The 20,451-nt window shown below is 38.7% G+C and overlaps 1 protein-coding gene across 1 annotated transcript in view; it reads right to left on the reverse strand.

Annotated features, from left to right (window-relative positions):
* The window catches only part of HSD17B4 (hydroxysteroid 17-beta dehydrogenase 4), a 93,661-nt gene that overhangs the window by 15,151 nt on the left and 58,059 nt on the right, over positions 1-20,451 (reverse strand). The window contains exons 18-22 of the mRNA XM_041761292.1: positions 15,434-15,503; positions 14,714-14,820; positions 9,144-9,230; positions 5,540-5,626; positions 3,864-4,002 (exon numbers count right to left, since the gene is read on the reverse strand). Of these exons, the coding sequence (XP_041617226.1) occupies positions 3,864-4,002; positions 5,540-5,626; positions 9,144-9,230; positions 14,714-14,820; positions 15,434-15,503 (490 nt within the window). The remainder of the gene's footprint in view (positions 1-3,863; positions 4,003-5,539; positions 5,627-9,143; positions 9,231-14,713; positions 14,821-15,433; positions 15,504-20,451) is intronic.

Genomic DNA, 20,451 nt, shown 5'->3' on the forward strand with positions numbered 1-20,451 from the left:
TGCTGAGCCACCAGGCGTCCCCCATTCTTGCCACGATCTTAATTTAGGTCTCCCTCTCTTTCATCTGCAATACAACAAACCTTGCAAACCTTGTTTCTTCAACCTCTGTATTCAAACTTTCCTGCATACTCCTGCACAATGAATGCCCCAACAGTTATTCCCACAGACCCCCCCCCCAAAAAGCTTATCTTTTCATGTTTGTAATCTGTAACCTAGCAAACAATTTAGCACATAGTAAACATTCAATTATTACTTGAATGAAACAATCCTCCTGTGAAAGCCGACAGCACTTTTTCCATGTCTCTTACCAATTCTACTCAGAATTATTTATATACATGAATAGGTCCTGATTCCTTATTTGAACTCCTTTAGGCCAGATCTGTTTTAGAAATCAGGATTTTTTCAGATTACACGAAGGAAATATGGTGCATAAAACATGTATTACATATTATGGAAGAGCTCCAATGATACAACATTCTATAAACATATACAGGATTTCCGTACTCAACTTATTCACACTGGGTGAGACAGAGATAAGGATAATCATTTGCATCATTTAAGTTCCAGCCAGGCTTTGCCATCAGTGAGTTAGGAGGGAAAAAAAAAAAACAACCAAAAACCCTTCCATTTTTAAACTCTTTGGTTTCTGGAATCAATGAAAGAAGAAGCTGTGTTTTAATTTTCAGGGGCAGGCAATTCTTTGGGCCACATAAAGCCTCTGATTGTTTACCTTCTTTATGCCTCCCTGTCATCTTCCATTTCCTCAGAACTTTAACTCTTGCTGAGAACAACAGAATGGGATCCAAAGGGTTTACCACAATAACTTCTGGCTGGCCTTAGAAATTAACAGTAATAAATATTATAAGCTATACTGCCTATTTATAAAAGGTTTCAGTACTATCACACTGTTCCTGAATGTTTCACTTATATTAAATAGAAAATATCCATTACTGTTTTTAAAAAAAAGGCACCAACCTCAGCACTTTTTAAAAAAGACTCTCCCTAGGGTGCCCAGGGCAGCCCAGTTAGCATGGGGCTCTTGGTTTCGGCTCAAGTCATGAACTCAGGGTTGTGAGAAAGGAGCCCCATGTTGGACTCCATGCTCAGCAAGGAGTCTGCTTGGACCTATCTCCCTCTGCCCCTCCTGCCCACTCTAAAATAAATAAATAAATCTTTAAAAATTAAAAAAAAAAAACCCTCTCCTTAATCTCTCCACCCCCAAACATACATGCTGCCCCAGAGATGTGGCGGTGGTGGTGGTGGCATTTAGACAGTAGGGCGGGAGAAGGAGGGAGAGACAGGCACAATCCAAGATCTATAGATTAAAATGCACCTCCTAGGCCACTCAGCCCAAACCCCTGGGTTCTGACACTTGCAGTCATTTGTGCAACTCAGGACACACGAGCCCAGCCAAGGTGAACTGAGGAGCTTCAGGCTAGTTCCTAAAATCAGTTCTGGCTGGCCAAGACATGAACAAGGCTGTGACAACTGAGAGCAATTTAGAATACAAAATATTTGGGGGCATTCAGATGGCTGAGCGTCTGACTCCTGATTTTGGCTCAGGTCATGATCTCAGGGCCCTGGGATCAAGCCCTGCTCCTGGCTCCATACTCAGTGGGGAGTCTGCTTGAGGATTTCTCTCTCTTCCCCTCCCCTGGCTTGCATGTGCTCTCTCTCTCTAAAATAAATAAATCTAGGGACACCTGGGTGGCTCAGTGGTTGAGCATCTGCCTTCAGCTCAGGGAGTGATCCCAGGGTCCAGGATCGAGTTCCACATCAGGCTCCCTACAGAGCCTCTTCTCCCTCTGCCTATGTCTCTGCCTCTCTCTCTGTGCGTCTCTCATGAATAAATAAATAAAATCTTAAAAAAAATAAATAAATCTATAAAATACAAAATACTTGGAATTAAAGTGTTAAACAAAACATTTTTAAAACTGATCGTGAGGGATGCCTGGGTGGCTCAGTGATTGAGCGTCTACCTTTTGAAGCTCAGGGTGTGATCTTGGATCTAGGGATCAAGTCCCACATCAGGCTCCCAGCAAGGAGCCTGCTTTTCCCTCTATGTCTCTCCCTCTCTTTGTGTGTCTCTCATGAATAAATCAATAAAATCTTAAAAAAAAAAAAAAAAGATCATTAAAAAAAAAGCTATATATTCCCTAAATCGAAGCATTCATTCATTATCTTCACGCTATTAAGTGCCATGACAAAAAAGAGAAATGCCAACATGGAATGGTTCTCTAAAATACTGTAAGCCAAAAGGCCTGGACAGCTTCTACTGCTGCCAGCCATGGCAACTTAGCTCAGTGACACAAAGCCTGGAGAAAACAACTGCCCAAAGTGAAAACAGTTACAACAGCTGAGAATCAAGTCAAATACCAGAGAGGCAGACAACCAAAGGGAATGGTGAACCCTTTTAGAGAAAGCTTTCAGATCTGACGTGATGATAAGTTTTAATAACTAAGGCCCCACAGAAGAGATGATAAAACAAGCAAAAGCCACAAGGGGTATCGACAATGAGTAGTTATTAACAGGATATTGATAGTCTCATTTCTCCAGTGGAAATGTCAGGAAAAACTCTTCTCCTAAGTTAATTAAAGGTCACCTGCAAAGGGAAGCACATTTTCTAATACAAGGAAAGTGTCACCAAGACAAGGGGAAAATCTGAGTTAGCTACCAACTCTATACTGAAGGAGATTACCCTGCTTGCCACAAGTGAATCACATGTATACTATGCAAATCACTACACAGGGTTCTGGTCTGCTACTTGTGAGACATGGTTTTAGCACCTCCTCTCACTCTTGCAGACCTCATTCCTCTCCTCTACTAGTACCTTCAAAAACCCTGTGCTTTGTATGCATAACTCAACTTCTAATATACGTTCATCCCTAGGGAAAAAATTGACCTGCATCTGGAAAGACAGAAAGAAAAGACAGAAAGAACAAAGAAAGGCACATGGTAACACTTGCACACACAGTGTTCACCTATGAAATTCTTTAGAAAAAAATTAGACATTTTGAAATTTGGGGGACTACATACCTACTAACATTTCTGCCTTTCTCTGACTCCCCCACACCCTTCTGATTGACATCCTAGAAGAACAGTGTCTTTCAGAACAAACATCAAAATGTCAACTGTGGGTAGTGAAATTATATACATCATTATTTTCTTCTTTATACCTTTATATATCAGATTACAGGTCATAAACATGCACTGCTTAGAAGAAACCACAATTGTTATATTAAAAAGAAGGTTGTAAATATTGATCCAAAATCAGTTTAATAAAACTTCAATATGTTTTTCTAGGAATATGTAACAAATGGAAGACTATTTCCAAAAGTTTCCATTGATTCAGAGATATATTTTTATTTTCTGCTCTAAGTGAGCATTTATAGTGATCTTTAGCTGTAGTGAAGAATATAACAAATGGATTTCCAAGGCACTCGAATAGGCAGTCTTAAATAGAAATCTGATAATTAAGGTGATAATCCAAATTATTAATATTTGAGGATGAAGAAAACAGCTTTAAAAGTGTCAAAATGTAATAACTTAAGAATATTTCACCTGATGAATTTACTTTCCATGTAGGGGGCACTTCAAGACAAAAGAAGCAGATAACTAACATGACTGTTTAAAAGTACTACTTTCGGGTACTACGATGAAGTCTTTAAACTAGGTATTTTCTTTTAATGGATTCTTTACATCTCTGAAAAGCACACGCATCTCTGAATGCCCTGAAACCTGGTATTCCCCATGAAAAGACAGGGTTTACCAACCTTCGATGAGACAGGCTTTAAAGGATAAAGGATACTTTCTATTTACAAAGAGTTACCTTGGAATCGTATAAAATCAGGGATGTGACTTACTCCACTTGGCTGCGATGTGTCCACCTTTAGTGATATGCCACTCAAATACTGCATTTACTTTCTTTGCCACTTCATGTCCAATATCCTTAAGGCGGCGACCTATCTCCTCAAATACCAGGGTACTCTGGAGCTCCCCACCCTAGTCAAAAGAAAAATTTAACTTGAAAAACTTTGTAAAAATGACTCAAGGGGAAAGATGATTACAAAATTTATGCACAACGAAGTGATTTTCTTTTAAATCTGCATAAAAATAAGGCAAAGTCATTTTTTTCCATGCCAGGCTTCTTTTACACTTTCTGTATGTTAATTCATGTCATCCAGGACCTCAATCTTAATAGAAGATTCTACTTTTATCAGCATTCAGAAATAATTTTTTTATTTTTATTTAAATTCAATTAATTAACACATGTATTATTGATTTCAGAGGTAGAGGTCAGCGACTCATCAGTCTTACATAACATCAAGTGCTCATCCCATCAAGTGCCCTCCTTTTTTTTAAAAAATATTTTTATTTATTTTTTCATGATAGACATAGAGAGAGAAACAGGCAGAGACACAGGCAGAGGGAGAAGCAGGCTCCATGCAGGGAGCCCAATGTGGGACTCGATCCCTGAACTCCAGGATCACACCCTGGGCCAAAGGAAGGTGCTGAACCACTAAGCCACCCAGGGATCCCCTCTAGTGCCCTCCTTAATCCCCATCACCCAGTTACCCCATCCCCCTACCCTCCTCCCTCCCAGCGACCCTCAGTTTGTTCCCTATGATTCAAAGTCTTTTATGGTTTGTCTCCCTCTCTGATTTCATCTCGTTTTATTTTTCTCCCCTCTGTTTTGTCATCAAAAAAAATAAAATCTTGCCATTTGCAATGACGTAGATGGAACTAGAGGATATTATGCTAAACGAAATAAGTCTATCACAGAAATATTTTTAAAGTACACTAGGAACTAAACAACCTACGTCCTAACAAAACTTGAGCAGGAAGATACTGGACAAATCAGCCAACTCCTGTGGTCTCATTTCTCTCTTTGTAAAAAGGGATTACGTTATATAAAGACCACACCTCCTTGTAGCTCTAACACTTCTGAAGTTTCTGATCTAGGATTCTTCGTAAGCAATCTTAATCTTCAGTCATTTATGTGATGATATAGCTTATGACAGACAATTAAAAATCATGGGTCTGAGAACCTCAATACTACAAAGTTACTATTTTGAAGACTGAGAATATAAACATTTTTTATTAAAAGCCTCCTTATGTAAATAGAGACTAACAGAAATGTTATAATAAATAATACATGCTATTGTTTTGATATGTGTATACAAAGCTTTACACCAATCTTTAAATCAAGCAAAGATACAGGATATTTAGCTTTTTCATCTATTTTTTCCCAAAATATTGTTAGCTTAAGATTTTTCATTAGACAATTGATTCAGTTACTCTAAAATGAGAAAATTATATTCTCTTGAAAAGGACCCCAGTATCTCCCTAAAAAAAGTTTTAAAAATCCCTAAGTTGTCAAAATATTACTTTTACTTGAAGTAGTTTCGGATTAACATCCTTCAAGAGTTAAGAATCTTATGCAGTTCTTAATTTTCTAAAGCAGCCCAAACATTCTAGAAGTAATCTTAACTAAAATTCATACATCAGGAAATGACCTACATCAGTTTCTATAACCCACCTCAGAGGGTGTCTGAGCTGAAGTATCAGATGTTGGCATGAGATCCACATATGCATTTGAAATGACAATATCTCCAGTTTCTTGGATCTTAAAAGAGATATGAGAGGGGGAAAAAAAAACAGTTTACTCAGATGATTCCAATGAAAACGGAGTATCATTGCAAAATAGTATACAGTCATTTAAAAGAAAATTGCAATTTTTCCTCATAAGAAAAAGAAAATAATCCAAATTACATGAAGTTTATAAATTAAATGTCAAGATGAATAAACATGAAGCTTGCTGTTTTAATACAACTGTTATTAACCCTAACTGTAGAATCAACTGGCACCCTTTTAAAAAATACCTATGACCAGGTCCCATCTCCAAAAATTCTAATTTAAATGGCGTGGGGTGGACACCTGGCATTGGTATTTGGGGAAATTATTTTTTAAACCTACATGTGTCTAATTGGGAAGCAGAATGAGAATTGCTGAATTCTTATAAACAGTACAAGGCATGGCACAATATCCATATGAGGTAGTGGTGCATCTGTTCTATTCAGAGAGAATAAAATCCCTAGGAACAGACCACAGTTGTAATTTAAAGTAATTTAAATAATTTAAAGTAATAATTCTAGTTATTTCAAATAGGAAGGGTACATAGCATAAACTAAATGCTTAGACTTTCATCAAAATACTCGTGAAAGGAAATCAAATTCTAATCTCTAATACTTCATCTAAAATTATTCCAATGGCTACTCTTTCATAAAATTATAGTATTGCTACAAATGTGCAGAATGGGGCCTAAAAATTGAGGCAGCATTATTAAAATTGATTTTTTTTTTAAGAACTAAGGTCATTCTCCCTTGACTACGCACCATCATACTTTAGAAAAAAAGATCTTTCAAACAATTTGCTCATTTTGTTTCTAATTATGTATAGAGCCAAAGCATGGAAAGGGACAATTTATGAACAAAATACACTTTAGTATATTACTTTCTTGTAACCAAGCCAAGCAGGTCGTTTTGGAACATTAGTTTAAAATGTTTCTTAAGATACAACATGAGGGAAATGAGGAAAGGAAGGAAAGCAGGATTCCTATATATAACTGATGGGAAAGAAGACCTCTAATCACTGGGAGGGGAGGGAAATATAGTGAAAAGATGGGACAATATGCTTAGAATTTATGGCAAGAAGGTACTGTATTTAGATATTAAATTATTTCTCAGCCCTGTAAGTCTGTATCCATGGAAATTATTTCTATGTTGTTCATTACTACAACAGAGGAAAAAAAATCTGTAATGTGGTCATAGACCTTAATACTTGTAGATTTCAGGGATCCCTGGGTGGCGCAGCTGTTTGGCGCCTGCCTTTGGCCCAGGGCGCGATCCTGGAGACCCAGGATCGAATCCCACGTCGGGCTCCCGGTGCATGGAGCCTGCTTCTCCCTCTGTCTATGTCTCTGCCTCTCTCTCTCTCTGTGTGTGTGTGTGTGTGTGACTATCATAAAAAAAAAAAAAAAAAATACTTGTAGATTTCATCATCCTACTAAAAAAATAAGACTTACTCAAAATAATGAGACAATAGGATGGCTCCAGAATAGGTGACACAAACATTTAACTGCAAGACAATTTCACAGAAAGGCAATATGCCAGTTTGTAGGGGCAGGAAAAGGGGAGGGAGTCATAGAGGATTGCCTCTAAGGGCAAGGGAGCAGTTAAAGGAAGCTGAAAAGAGAAGAGGCCATGGGAGCCTGCCTGGGTGGCTCAGTCGGTTGAGCATCTGCCTTTAGCTCAGGTTATGATCCCAGGGTCCTGACATTGAGCCCCACATTGGGCTCCCTCCTCAGCGGGGAGTCTGCTTCTCCCTCTCCCTTCCCTCTGTGCTCTCTCTCCCTTTGTCTCGCTCTCAAATAAATAAACGAAAAAATTTTTTTAAAAAAAGGGCAGGAGGCAATGGGAAATAAAGAATATATACAAATGAAGCAGAAAAGTCACCTTGCAAGCTGCAGGAATTAGTGAGGAGTACCACATAAAGAAGAGTTTTGCAAAGTTATTTATTTATAAAAGAAACTGTGATACAGTAAGAAGAGCGAGGGCTCTGGGATTGAGGCTTTAAGCCAGGAAGACCTGAGTTCACACCCCAGATTGATCCCTTACCGTGTGACCATGAGTAAGTATTTGCTGATTTTTTTCTACTGAATTTAGAGATGATGATAGAGAACTGAATCTAGATTTTCTTCTATTGAATATAGAGATGATGGTATAGCCTGTTCAGAGGTATCGAATAGCTACTATTATTATTCATGGTGGTGTCTACACTGCTCAGCACAAACCAACTGAGTAGTACAAAATGATTGGGCCAAAGAAGTACCAGCCTAGTCAACCACGTTAACAAAAACTATCTTTAAAAGTCTTATAAGTAAAGGGATAATGGCACATCCTTTGAGTATTTTACTAGAACGCTGCTAACAACCCACCCAATGATGACTTAACTCTTTTTTTTTTAAATGTTCTGAAGTTTCACTGATTTTTTTTAAAATTTTTATTTATTTATGATAGTCACAGAGAGAGAGAGAGAGAGAGAGAGAGGCAGAGACATAGGCAGAGGGAGAAGCAGGCTCCATGCCCCAGGAGCCCGATGTGGGATTCGATCCCGGTCTCCAAGATCACGCCCTGGGCCAAAGGCAGGCGCCAAACCGCTGCGCCACCCAGGGATCCCTGATGATGTAACTCTTTAAGGAGACATACTTATTTTTTTATCCTGTCACTTACTTTTTAATTAGGCCCAAACTCTGTGACATAAGGTGTTAATTTCTGGATTTTAGTGTGATCAAGATGCACATGATTTCTATCCAGTAGAAAAAGGAACCATAAAGGGTATGGCTTTACTCTTCTATAGAACATTAACTAGTTCTGCCTCTAATTCAGTAAAATTCATGGAGAGCAGCACCTGCTGGACCATATAAACACTGTCGCTCTAATTTTCTTTTGAACCAGATTTATCATCTTGCCAGCTCCCTCATTAAGCAATTAAACAGAGTTGTCATATTTTCATTTTATATCTGTGTGAGAGCTATGCCTTTAATAGTCTGAAGATTATATTTTGACAATAATTAGATTGATTGTTGAGCCAGAAAATTATGGTTGGCTGGGTTTTCAAAACAGCTGTGCCACTCCTACAGAGCCAGGCACCAATTTAGTAAAAACTAAAACAAAATAAATAAAAGGTACATAGCCATCTTATTTTCGATTAAAAGGTACCAATGATTAAAAAAAAAAAAAAAAAAACTTGCTAAGGGCAGCTTAGTTGGTTAAGCAGCTAACTCTTGATTAAGCTCAGGCCATGATCTTAGGGTCTTGGCATTAAGCCCCATCCCACGTAGAGGTCTGTGCTCAGCACAGAGTCTGCTTCAGGATTCTCTTTCTCTCACTGCCCCTCCCCTTGCTCCTGTGCTCTCTCGCTTGCTCTCTCTTAATAAATTAAGTCTTAAAAAAACCAAAAACCTTCTAGGTTTTCCATCATACCCATAGCACTAACCAAAAGAACACTCTAAGATGGACCATGGTTATAGGCTGTGGTGAGGTGGTAACAAAACAAGGAACTTCTAACCATATTACTCATACCTTGGTTTGGAAATGGATTCTATTTCCTTCCTTCCACATCTCAGTTTGAAGAGTTTGTCCCGGATATACTGGTTTTGCAAAACGAACCTTTAAAAAGAAATGAGTATGAGTGTTAAAAATGTTTTAAAATGCAACCTTGCAAAAAAAATAATAATAAAATAAATAAAATAAAAAAATAAAATGCAACCTTGCTACTTGTGGGGAAAGAAATTCAGGTGGACATCAGAGAATATAAAAGGAAGAAAAGAGGTTTAAATACATTTACATTCATAAAGGAACAAAAATAGTAAGATACAATCAGACAATGCATATAGTCAGTATAAGCTAATTTATATTTCAAAACAGAGTCAATAAAGAGTCTTTAATCTTGACAAGTCAAGAAACAGCAGCATGCATCCTCATGTGAAGGACAGTGAGACAGCGAGCCCCTAGAACAACTCAAAGGATGCAGTTGAAAGTGATAAATAAGTATGTACAGGAAATAAAATCTGGATGGCATGCGGGATAAAATAATTCCACTTTTTATTTCATCATTTTCTATACCAACTGTATTTGCTCTATATACATACTATTACATAATAATAAAAGTAGTTCTAACAAAACAAAAAGCATGAAAATAATCAGTGCTATTTAAGGCAAAACATCAGAAAATGCATTTTCACCGCTGCATGGAGCACAAATTGCTAAAAGCACTTGGAGCTATTTGACACAGTCTCAAACTTTATTTTCAGTGTCTATCTTCTGATGTACACCTCTGCAAAGATACTATGTGCAGAGATAAGGGGTTTTTTTAATTTGCAATGGATGAGAACATGAAACCAATTTAAAAGTACAAAAACTAAAATCAACATGCAGCTGTAATGCTAATTTAGGTTTAGTTTCTAAGAGTTCAAATGCAGCCACTTAGCTATTTAATTAAGGTAGGGCAAATTACAAAACAATGAAAAAAATTTTTTTCTAAAGATTTTTTTTATTTATTCATGAGTGACACCAAGAGATAGAGAGGCAGAGACATAGGTAGAGACAGCAGCAGGCTTCATGCAGGGAGCCCGATGTTGGGATTCAATCCCAGGACTCCGGGATCAGGACCTGAGCACAAGGCAGACACTTAACCGCTGAGCCACCAAGATGTCCCGAAAAAAAAAATTTTAAGGTAAATCTGAACTTTCTATTAATGTGTATATACTAACACATGTCTGCTCCTAATATTATAAAACAATCTAATTAATCTGTTGAAATTATAATTGCAGGGGGTGGGGCAAGATGGCGGAAGAGTAGGGTCCCCAAGTCACCTGTCCCCGCCAACTTACCTAGATAACTTACAAATCATCCTGAAAACCTACAAATTCGGTCTGAGATTTAAAGACAGAACAGCTGGAACGCTACAGAGAGAAGAGTTCATGCTTCTAACAAGGTAGGAAGAGGGGAAAAAATAAATAAATAAAGAAGAATCCAGAGGTGGAGGGGCTCCCATGAGGAGCCAGGCTAAGGCCAGGTGGCGAGAGCCTCCAGGACGGAAAGCCCAGCCCCGGAGAAGCAGGAACTTTAACAATCTTCCCAGATGGAAAGGCGCTCACAGGGAACTCTGGCAGGATCCCAGAAGGGGCAATGGAGCCCCCAGGTCGGCAGGGTCACTAACAGAGGAGGTGCACCAGGGGGAGAGTGTGCCACATACCCTGGGCAGAGCACAGTAAAGGGCAGGAGCACACACCCGGCGGGGCCTTGGGAGGAGCTCAGGAGGCAGCTCCACACAGAGGGGGCTGCGCAGCCCCAGGAGTGGATTCCAGCGGTGCATGGCCAGGATCCCAGGTGCCGGGGGACACAGCCCAGGATCCTGCATTCCCCCAGGGACAGGCAAAGGCTGGGAGAGCATAAGACAGCAAGGATGCTCCTGCCAACGGGCGCCTGCAAGCTGTGCAGGTCAGTGCCCCCTGCCCCCCGGAGCATCCAGGCCAGTGCAGACTGGGAGACTGTGGTAGTTACTGGGAGCTGACTCCAGGGCTGGGGAGCTGGCCACCGCCACTGTGGTTGCTCTTCTGGTGTCACCCTGTGCCTGGGAGGGTCGGGTCACCAGGGAACAGAGGCCTCACAGGATAAACAGCTCCCACTGAGGCATGCACCTGGCAAGGGGCTGGGCGGCTCCCCCAGGTAAACACACATGAGCATCAGCAATGCAGGCCCCTCCCCCAGAAGGCCAACTGGAAGGACCAGGGAAGAGCAAGTTCTTGACCAAGCAGCACTGGAGAGCTCAGGGGAAGTCGAGGGATTTACAGTATATAGAACCAAAGGATACCCCTCCCTTATTTTGTTTTTGTTTTTTGTTCTTGGTTTTTTGTTTTTGTTTTTTCCCTTTTTTTTCCTTCCTTTTTGCAGTACAACTTGTTTCTAGTCACTCTGCACTGAGCAAAATGACTAGAAAGAAGAACTTACCACAAAAGAAAGAATCAAAAACAGTCCTCTCTCCCAGAGTTACAGAATTCGGATTACAATTCGATGTCAGAAAGCCAATTCAGAAGCACTATTATAAAGCTACTGGTGGCTCTAGAAAAAAGCATAAAGGATTCAAGAGACTTCATGACTGCAGATTTTAGATCTAATCAGGCTCAAATTAAAAATGAATTAAATGAGATGAAATCCATACTGGAGGTCCTCACAATGAGGGTTAATGAGGTAGAAGAACGAGTGAGTGACACAGAAGACAAGTTGATGGCAAGGAAGGAAGCTGTGGAAAAAAGAGAAAAACAATTAAAAGACCATGAGGAAAGGTTAAGGGAAATAAATGACAGCCTCAGAAGGAAAAAATCTACATTTAATTGAGGTTCCAGAGGGCGCCGAAAGGGACAGAGGGCCAGAAAGTATATTTGAACAAATCATAGCTGAGAACTTCCCTAATTTGGGGAGGGAAACAGGCATTCAGATCCAGGAAATAGAGAGATCCCTTCCTAAAATCAATAAAAACCATTCAACACACCGACATTTAATAGTGAAATTTGCAAATTCTAAAGATAAAGAGAAGATCCTTAAAGCAGCAAGACACACGATATCCCTAACTTATATGGGGAGAAGTATTAGGTTAACAGCAGACCTCTCCACAGAGACCTGGCAGGCCAGAAAGGGCTGGCAGGATATATTCAGTGTCCTAAATGAGAAGAACATGCAACCAAGAATACTCTATCCAGCAAGGTTCTCATTCAGAATAGAAGGAGAGATAAAGAGCTTCCAAGATAGGCAGAAACTGAAAGAATATATGACCACCAAACCAGCATTGCAAGAAATATTAAAGGGGACTCTGTAAAAGAAAGAGGAAGTCCAAAGAAACAATCCACAAAAACAGGAACTGAATAGGTACTACGATGACACTAAATTCACATCTTTCAATAGTAACTCTGAATGTGAATAGGCTTAATGATCCCATCAAAAGGTGCAGGGTTTCAGACTTAATAAAAAAACAAGACCCATCTATTTGCTGTCTACAAGAGACTCATTTTAGACCTCAGGACACCTCCAACCTGAAAATGATAGGGTGGAGAACCATTTACCATTCAAATGGCCCTCAAAAGAAAGCAGGGGTAGCAATCCTCATATCAGATAAATGAAAGTTTATCCCAAAGACTGTAGTAATAGATGAAGAGGGACACTATATCATACTTAAAGGATCTATCCACAAGAGGACCTAACAATCATGAATATTTATGCTCCTAATGTGGGAGCTGCCAAGTATATCAATCAATTAACAACCAAAGTTAAGACATACTTAGATAATAATACACTAATACTGGGAGACTTCAACACAGCACTTTCTGTAATTGACAGATCTTCTAAGCACAACATCTCCAAAGAAACAAGAGATTTTTTTTTTAAAGATTTTACTCATTCACTAATGACAAACACAGAGAGAGAGAGAGAGAGAGAGGCAGAGACACAGGCAGGGGGAGAAGCAGGCTCCATGCAGGGAGCCCGATGTGGGACTCAATCCCGGGACTCCAGGATCACAAGCTGGGCTGAAGACGGCACTAACCACAGGGCCACTGGGGCTGCCCGAAACAAGAGCTTTAAATGATACACTGGACCAGATGGATTTCACAGATATTTAGAGAACTTCATATCCAAACGCAACTGAATACACATTCTTCTCAAATGCACATGGAACTTTCTCCAGAATAGACCACATACTGGGTCACAAATCAGGTCTCAACCGATGCCAAAAGATTGGGATTGTCCCCTGCATATTTTCAGACTGTAATGGTTTGAAACTAGAACTAAATCACAAAAAGAAATTTGGAAGAAATTCAAACATGGAGGTTAAAGACCATCCTGCTAAAAAATGAAAGGGACAACCAGGAAATTAGAGAAGAATTTAAAAGATTCACAGAAACTAATGAGAATGAAGATACAACTGTTCAAAATCTTTGGGATACAGCAAAAGCAGTCCTGAGAGGGAAATACATCACAATACAAGCATCCCTCAAAAACCTGGAAAAAACTCAAATACAAAAGCTAACCTTGCACCTGAAGGAACTGGAGAAAGAACAGCAAATAAAACCTATACCCAGCAGAAGAAGAGAGTTAATAAAGATTCGAGCAGAACTCAATGAAATAGAAACCAGAACTGTGGAACAGATCAACAAAACCAGGAGTTGGTTCTTTGAAAGAATTAATAAGATAGATAAACCATTAGCCAGCCTTATTAAAAACAAAAAAGACTCAATAAAATCACGAATGAAAAAGGAGAGATCACCACCAATACCAAGGAAATACAAATGATTTTAAAAACATATTATGAGCAGCTATACACCAATAAATTAGGCAATCTAGAAGAAATGGATGCATTTCTGGAAAACCACAACTACCAAAACTGAAACAGGAAGAAATAGAAAACCTGAATAGGTCGATAACCAGGGAGGAAACTGAAGCAGTCATCAAAAACCTCCCAAGACACAAAAGTCCAGGGCCAGATGGCTTCCCAGTGGAATTCTATCAAACGTTTAAAGAAGAAACAATATCTATTCTACTAAAGCTATTCCAAAAGATAGAAAGGGATGGAATATTGAAGTAAGTAAATCGGAGAAGAACAAATATTATATGGTCTCATTCATTTGGGGAATATAAGAAATAGTGAAAGGGAATAAAGGGGAAAGGAGAGAAAATGAATGAAAATATCAGAGGTTGACAGAACATGAGACACCCCTAACTCTGGGAAACAAACAAGGGGTAATGGGAGGGGAGGTGCGTGGGGGGAAGGGGTGACTGGGTGATGGGCACTGAGGGGGGCACTTGAGGGGATGAGCACTGGGTGATATGCTATATGTTGGCAAATCGAACTCCAATAAAATAAATAAATAAATAAATAAATAAATAAATAAATAATTATAATTGCATATGATACCCTTCATGGTACACTGTCAGAGGTATTTATAGCTAGAAGGAACACATGCTGATTGCCATGTCCATGAAATAAGAGAAATTATATTGCTTCAGTACAGTGCCTAGATTAAATGAAGTCACTAAAACTCCTTTCCTTCTCTAAAAATAAAAAGAGGAACTAATGTTCAAATTATGTAATAATATACCTTAATTGCTTTGAATCTCGACACATCGTTATCTGCAAATTTCTGTAAAACATGCCTGGCAGAAAATCCAAATGTACACAATCCATGTAATATGGGCTTGTCAAAACCTAAAAAAAAAAACAAAGAGAATTTGGTTAGATATAGGTACATTTCCTGTTTAAAAGCCAAGAATAATTAATTCAGGATTTCAAAGAGCACAAGGATGAATTATAGCATCTACTTTAAGAAACATGAAAAATAGTTTGTAAAACAATACATGTGGGGAAAAAAACTATGAAATAAAGAGAAGAAATAAGAAAGGAATGCTAAAGATGTGAGAACACAAAGAATTTTTCTGTTTAGCTGTGGCTGAAACCATGAAATCACCCATACTGATTTCAACATCCGTGTGTGCAGACAATCCTTCCCTCACTTTTCAGTTCCTTCTCACTCCTCCAACGCCCCTGGCCATCAGGATCACTCACACATCCACTCACAGGATCTGATCGGTCCTAAGCCCTGCACCAGCTTATGTCCTCCACAATCTCAATTATCAACTCCAAGCACACCATCTTCTGAACACGATTTCCTGCCCTTCCTTATCCTTGGCATAAATGTATTAGGAGAGGACTATTTTTAAAATCTTACTCAAACTAACTCTCATAAGTAGCAAGATCTCTAAGCGTTATTTAGATCACCGAGCTAGTAGATTTCATCCGTACGTATCATAAGCAATTTTACCTGCAAAACCAGCAAAGTTGGGATCAATGTGTAAGGGATTCCAGTCGCCACTGAGGCGGTACAAAGCAGCCTGCAGAAAAAGATTTATAAAAGTAACTAGCTATTCTCAGTAACTAGTTTCTGAGTATACATTAAGAAAAAAACAGGAAATACTATTGGTTACTATGTAAGAAACATATTATAAGTGAAGCTCTGGTTGAAAAATAACCATTTCTACCACAGAAAGATGAATTGTAAATCAAATGCTTTTTGTATTACCTGCCACTGAATTCGGCTGGGGAGGAGGGAACCCGTGAGATAATGGGAGGGGGAGCCTCAAACCACATCTGGGTATTAAGCATCATTACACTAACTAAGGAGGAAGTCACTGAAATGAATCCATCAATCTACTCTCATTAAAACACAATGAAGGGGAGCCTGGGTGGCTCAGTCCATTAAGCGTGCCTTCAGCTCAGGTCATGATCCCAAGGTCCTGGGATGGAGCCCTGCATAGGCCTCCCTGCCCAGCGGAAACTCTCCCTCTCCCCCTCACTCCTGCTCGTCGTAGTCTCCCGCGCTCTCTCTCACTCTCTCTCAAATAAATAAATAAAATCTTTAAAAAAATAAAAATTAAAAAAAAAAAGCACAATGAAGATAACGTAGATGTTTATAGCCTCTTCTAACTAAGCAAAATTTAGGCCAACCTTCTTAACGGGGCACTTTCAAATGAAGCCTGTAAACCAATACCAGACATATAAACATCAAAGACTACCACCAACTTTCGCCCTCCTTGTACCCTAAAATCCTGAGCAGGAGCTTATCCTACAAGTAAACAGACCAACAGGTTGCCATCAAGATGAAATTTCTGCTTAGTCCAGATTTTCCTATCACTTCTTTACTTCTACAAGGCAGGACGAGCAGAAAGATACAGAAAATAGGTAAAAAGTAATCACAGCTTCCAGCATTTAGCTTGTTTACCATTCAAACTAGAGAGTACTTTTTAGTAAATGGGAGAGATTCACAGCCAACAGTAAGTATTTCGTATATCTCTTTTAACTCTGACCCCCCTGGATCAGCCTCAGTACTTTTGCCCTTTCTCATGAATTGCTACGTTAGGCTTTCCAAGACTATTGAAATGCTGAGTAAAGACTCCTCATGTCAGCATATTTAACTTTCTTAATTACCAGGTTCTTATTATTTTCAATTATTGATTATTCTTTTTTTAACAAATTTTACAAAACAATGTTTTCTATAACACCTAAGGAAAATGTCATTTCTTTTTTAATACGCTTCATACAGTTTTAACAAGCTTTCCCTTCTCCATCACCCCACATACTAGTTCTATAAATTATTTATTTTCTCAATTACTCAACACATTGTTCCCTTTATATTACCTTCTAAAAATAACTAAATACAAATCAACAATTATCACAGACGGGTGACTTGCCAGATTCTATATAATATGTTGGAAGATTAAATGATAATATTTAGAAAGCATTTAGAAAAATACTAAAACACTAGGCAAATATACATGACTGTGCTGCATACAAATAAAAACAAAGATACATTTCAGAGCCTGAGGGGGAGGCTGTCCAACACATGATGGATCAGGGGTTTTGACACCAGACAGACCCAGGTTCAGATCCAGCTCTGCCAATAACAGGCAAGTTTCCTTATCACCCTGAGCCTCAATTTCCTCATTTAATAAACTGAAAGATGAGTACATCTCTTACAAAGCATTATCCTTGATAAATATTAATACCTCAATAAATGTGAGCTATCATTATTATTTTAAAAGATACTAGCAATGATATGTCAACTGAAAAAAAGCCAGGCTCAAAGTGGGTTAGTAAATGCTTTATTCATTATCTTACTTATCATAGGCTCAGATTGCATTGAAGAAGTGCCCTGATGCTTGTCAGCCATACTGGATCACATAAATGAAAGAGGGAGGGGGAACAATGTTTGCCAGCAGTTCTCCAAATACTTGCCTGTTATAAGGTACAATTTGTTACAAATGTAAAATTTAGGTTTTCTAATTTCCACATAGACACGAGAAAGGCCCTTGGGTCATCTTAATACATTATGTTTCTATATATTTGATTATTTAAAAATACTGCCTGCCTATCTCAGTTTAACTGGTTTTCTGGTTCCTCCTTTTTTATTTCTCCTCAAGGTCACCGGAGATGGCCACAGGAAGCACACTTGAGCTTTAGCACACAAGCAGAAGACAACCAAGTTTTCAGATTAGTACTAGTATTCTCACCCCACAGATATCATTCCTATAAACGGAAAAAAAAATTTTACCTAAAGAAATCCTATTAAAGGAATATGAAAATTTTCATATTATTTCAATGTTAGCATTGCCTCCTATAGATGGCAGAGGAAGCAAAGGCATAAAAGAGCCATTGTGAGACAAGACCAAAGTCAAGGAAATGAATGCTTAACTAAATTCAATCAGAATGCAAAATAACCATTCTCCAAATAATAAGGAATACTGTTCAAGGACTGCTTTCTAAATATTTTGACGATACTCATATTTCAACTTTCAAAGGAAAGCTAAAATCTTTTTTGCCTCATCTCTGTCTAGATACAAGGATCACTAAAACTCACAAACATACACATACATACACAAGTAAGAAAAACAGCTATAAATTGCCTTACTTGTGTATTATATGTGAGAGGATCTTCTACATTTCAGTAAATTAATTCTTCTTAATTTTATTTTTAAAAATTGTATCAAGTCTGGGATGCCTAGGTGGCTCAGTGGTTGAGCATCTGCCATTGGCTCAGGGCATGATCCCGGGATCCGGGATCGATTCCCATATTGGGCTCCTTGCAGGGAGCCTACTTCTCTGTTTGCCTATGTCCCTGCCTCTCTCTTTCTGTGTCTCTCATGAATTAAAAAAAAAAAAAAATTGTATCAAATCCAACTAAATGCTAAATAAAAAGACTCAGTTATTTGTACTTCCCAAATCCTCACATGCTCCAAAAAAGCATAAAGAGCAACACGAAGTACAAATAAAACTACACAAGTCCCAAGCCTACGGTATAACCAAAGATGGGGAACACCATCAAGTTCAAATTGCTCTAAGCAGAAGAATAAATACTGATTTCCAGCAGAGCTACTTCTTGAGAACCCTCTCAAAGCTACTGTAGAGAGTGGCAGGGGTAAGAAGGCAAACACAGAAGCAGTGTGGAAGAGAGAAGAGGAAAAGAAAAATCACTTCCAGAAAGTCCCCCTTAAGGAAAGAGGAGAATATGGAAAGTTTAGAGCACTGATTACAAAGAAAAGAATTAGAAGAATACAGGCCTCCAAATGGCAATCCAGTAAGGCAACATTTCTAGGGGAGAAAATTATAAAACAAAGATGTCCCCTTTCAAGACTGGAAAATGTAGAAAAAAAGAAGAGAGGAAACTTAAGATAAAGAGAATGAAAAAATGTTTTTAATAAAATGGCTCCCAACAATGTCCCACTCCAAAAGACATCTCAAAGAAAATGCACTTTGCCTCAATGACAGAAGAGGGCAATCTTGAATTTCATAATGAGATTATCTTCTAAACTATCACAAACTACCAACCTTACCTACAAACTGCACACAGAAAGTCACCTCCATATGCACAAAGCTACTATAAGACTAAAAGAGAAAATAAGTACCAAAGCATTACAATAAATGAAATTTCCCCAAAGAAAACAACTACCAAACTGAAGAAAACTGTAACATAATACTCAAGTATTTGGAGAATGAGACAAACACCATATATCTAAAACTCAAAAACTCACATCAAACGGACAACAAATATGAAGGAATGAAGTAAGATACAATTAAAAGTCAAGAAAGAAAAGGAAGGAGTAAAGTTCTATCAGTAATAAAGACTAAATTACAAGATGCCTGGGGGGTTTGAGTGGCTCAGTTAGTAGAGCATCCAACTCTTGGTCTCAGCTCAAGTCATGATCTCAGAGATCGAGCCCCACATTGGGCTCTACGCTCAGTGCCAATGCAGAGTCTGCTTGAGATGATCTCTCTCCCTCTCCCTCTGCCCTTCCCCACCACTCACACATTCATTTGCCCTCCCACTCTCTCTCAAGAAAAAAAAAAAAAAAAGATGAAGAAAAATATCCTAGGGCCTTAAGGATAATACCCAGCCAAGTTGTTCTTCAAGGATACAAGGTATAAAAAAAAAAAAAAAAAAAAAAAAAGGATACAAGGTATATAAAAAAAAAAAAAACGCTTTAAAGACATAGGAACCAGAGAAACATTATACACATGAGCCCTTCTTGGGAAAGGTATCACAGGAGAAGCTCTATCCAGCAAGGAGGTGACAGGGCAACGTCTGGCAAAAGGACTGATATAACCAACTACAAATCTAAAACTAAAAACAAAGATGGGGAAGATAGAAGAATATATACATGCTAAATGCTCTGAAATCGTAAAATTAATACATCTCAAAAAATGGGAACAATAAGGGAGAAGAAATGGGCTAACTGTTGTACAGGAAACAAGTAGAAAACAAAAGATAATGATAAAAACTGAAAAACCACAGAGTAATAATAAGCAAGAAATGAGGTACCAAGGGCACATAAAAAGTCACAGCTCTCTGTTGGAACAACACTGTTCACACTGCAGTACAAGAAAGGAGACCCAAACACAGCAAAACAATCTCAACAAGTTAAAGAGATAAAAATGAGAGCTCTGGGAGACTGTGCAACTGGAACATGTCTATCCTGGAGAAGGGGAAGCTAGCTACAGAGGAACGAGTTCCAGAAATCTAAACAGAGATCGGTTCCCTTGAGGGCCTAGACAATGAACCAGCCCCTGAAGAGGCCTTGTGAAGAAATTTAGAGGCACTCCAGCCAAAAATAAGCAAGAAGATTCTAAACTTATGAAAGACACCATCTTGGACGTCCTGGACCTGCCCAGCCATCAGTGGAGAACAGGTTCACTGAGTGAAGGCAGAGGCAACACCCAATCAACACACAGAATCATCAAAAAACAAATGAAAAAAGGTAGTATTGTAATATACCTGGCAATTTAATA

The sequence above is a fragment of the Vulpes lagopus genome, chromosome 7, assembly GCF_018345385.1.
Source record: "Vulpes lagopus strain Blue_001 chromosome 7, ASM1834538v1, whole genome shotgun sequence".
NCBI classification, from domain to species: Eukaryota; Metazoa; Chordata; class Mammalia; order Carnivora; family Canidae; genus Vulpes; species Vulpes lagopus.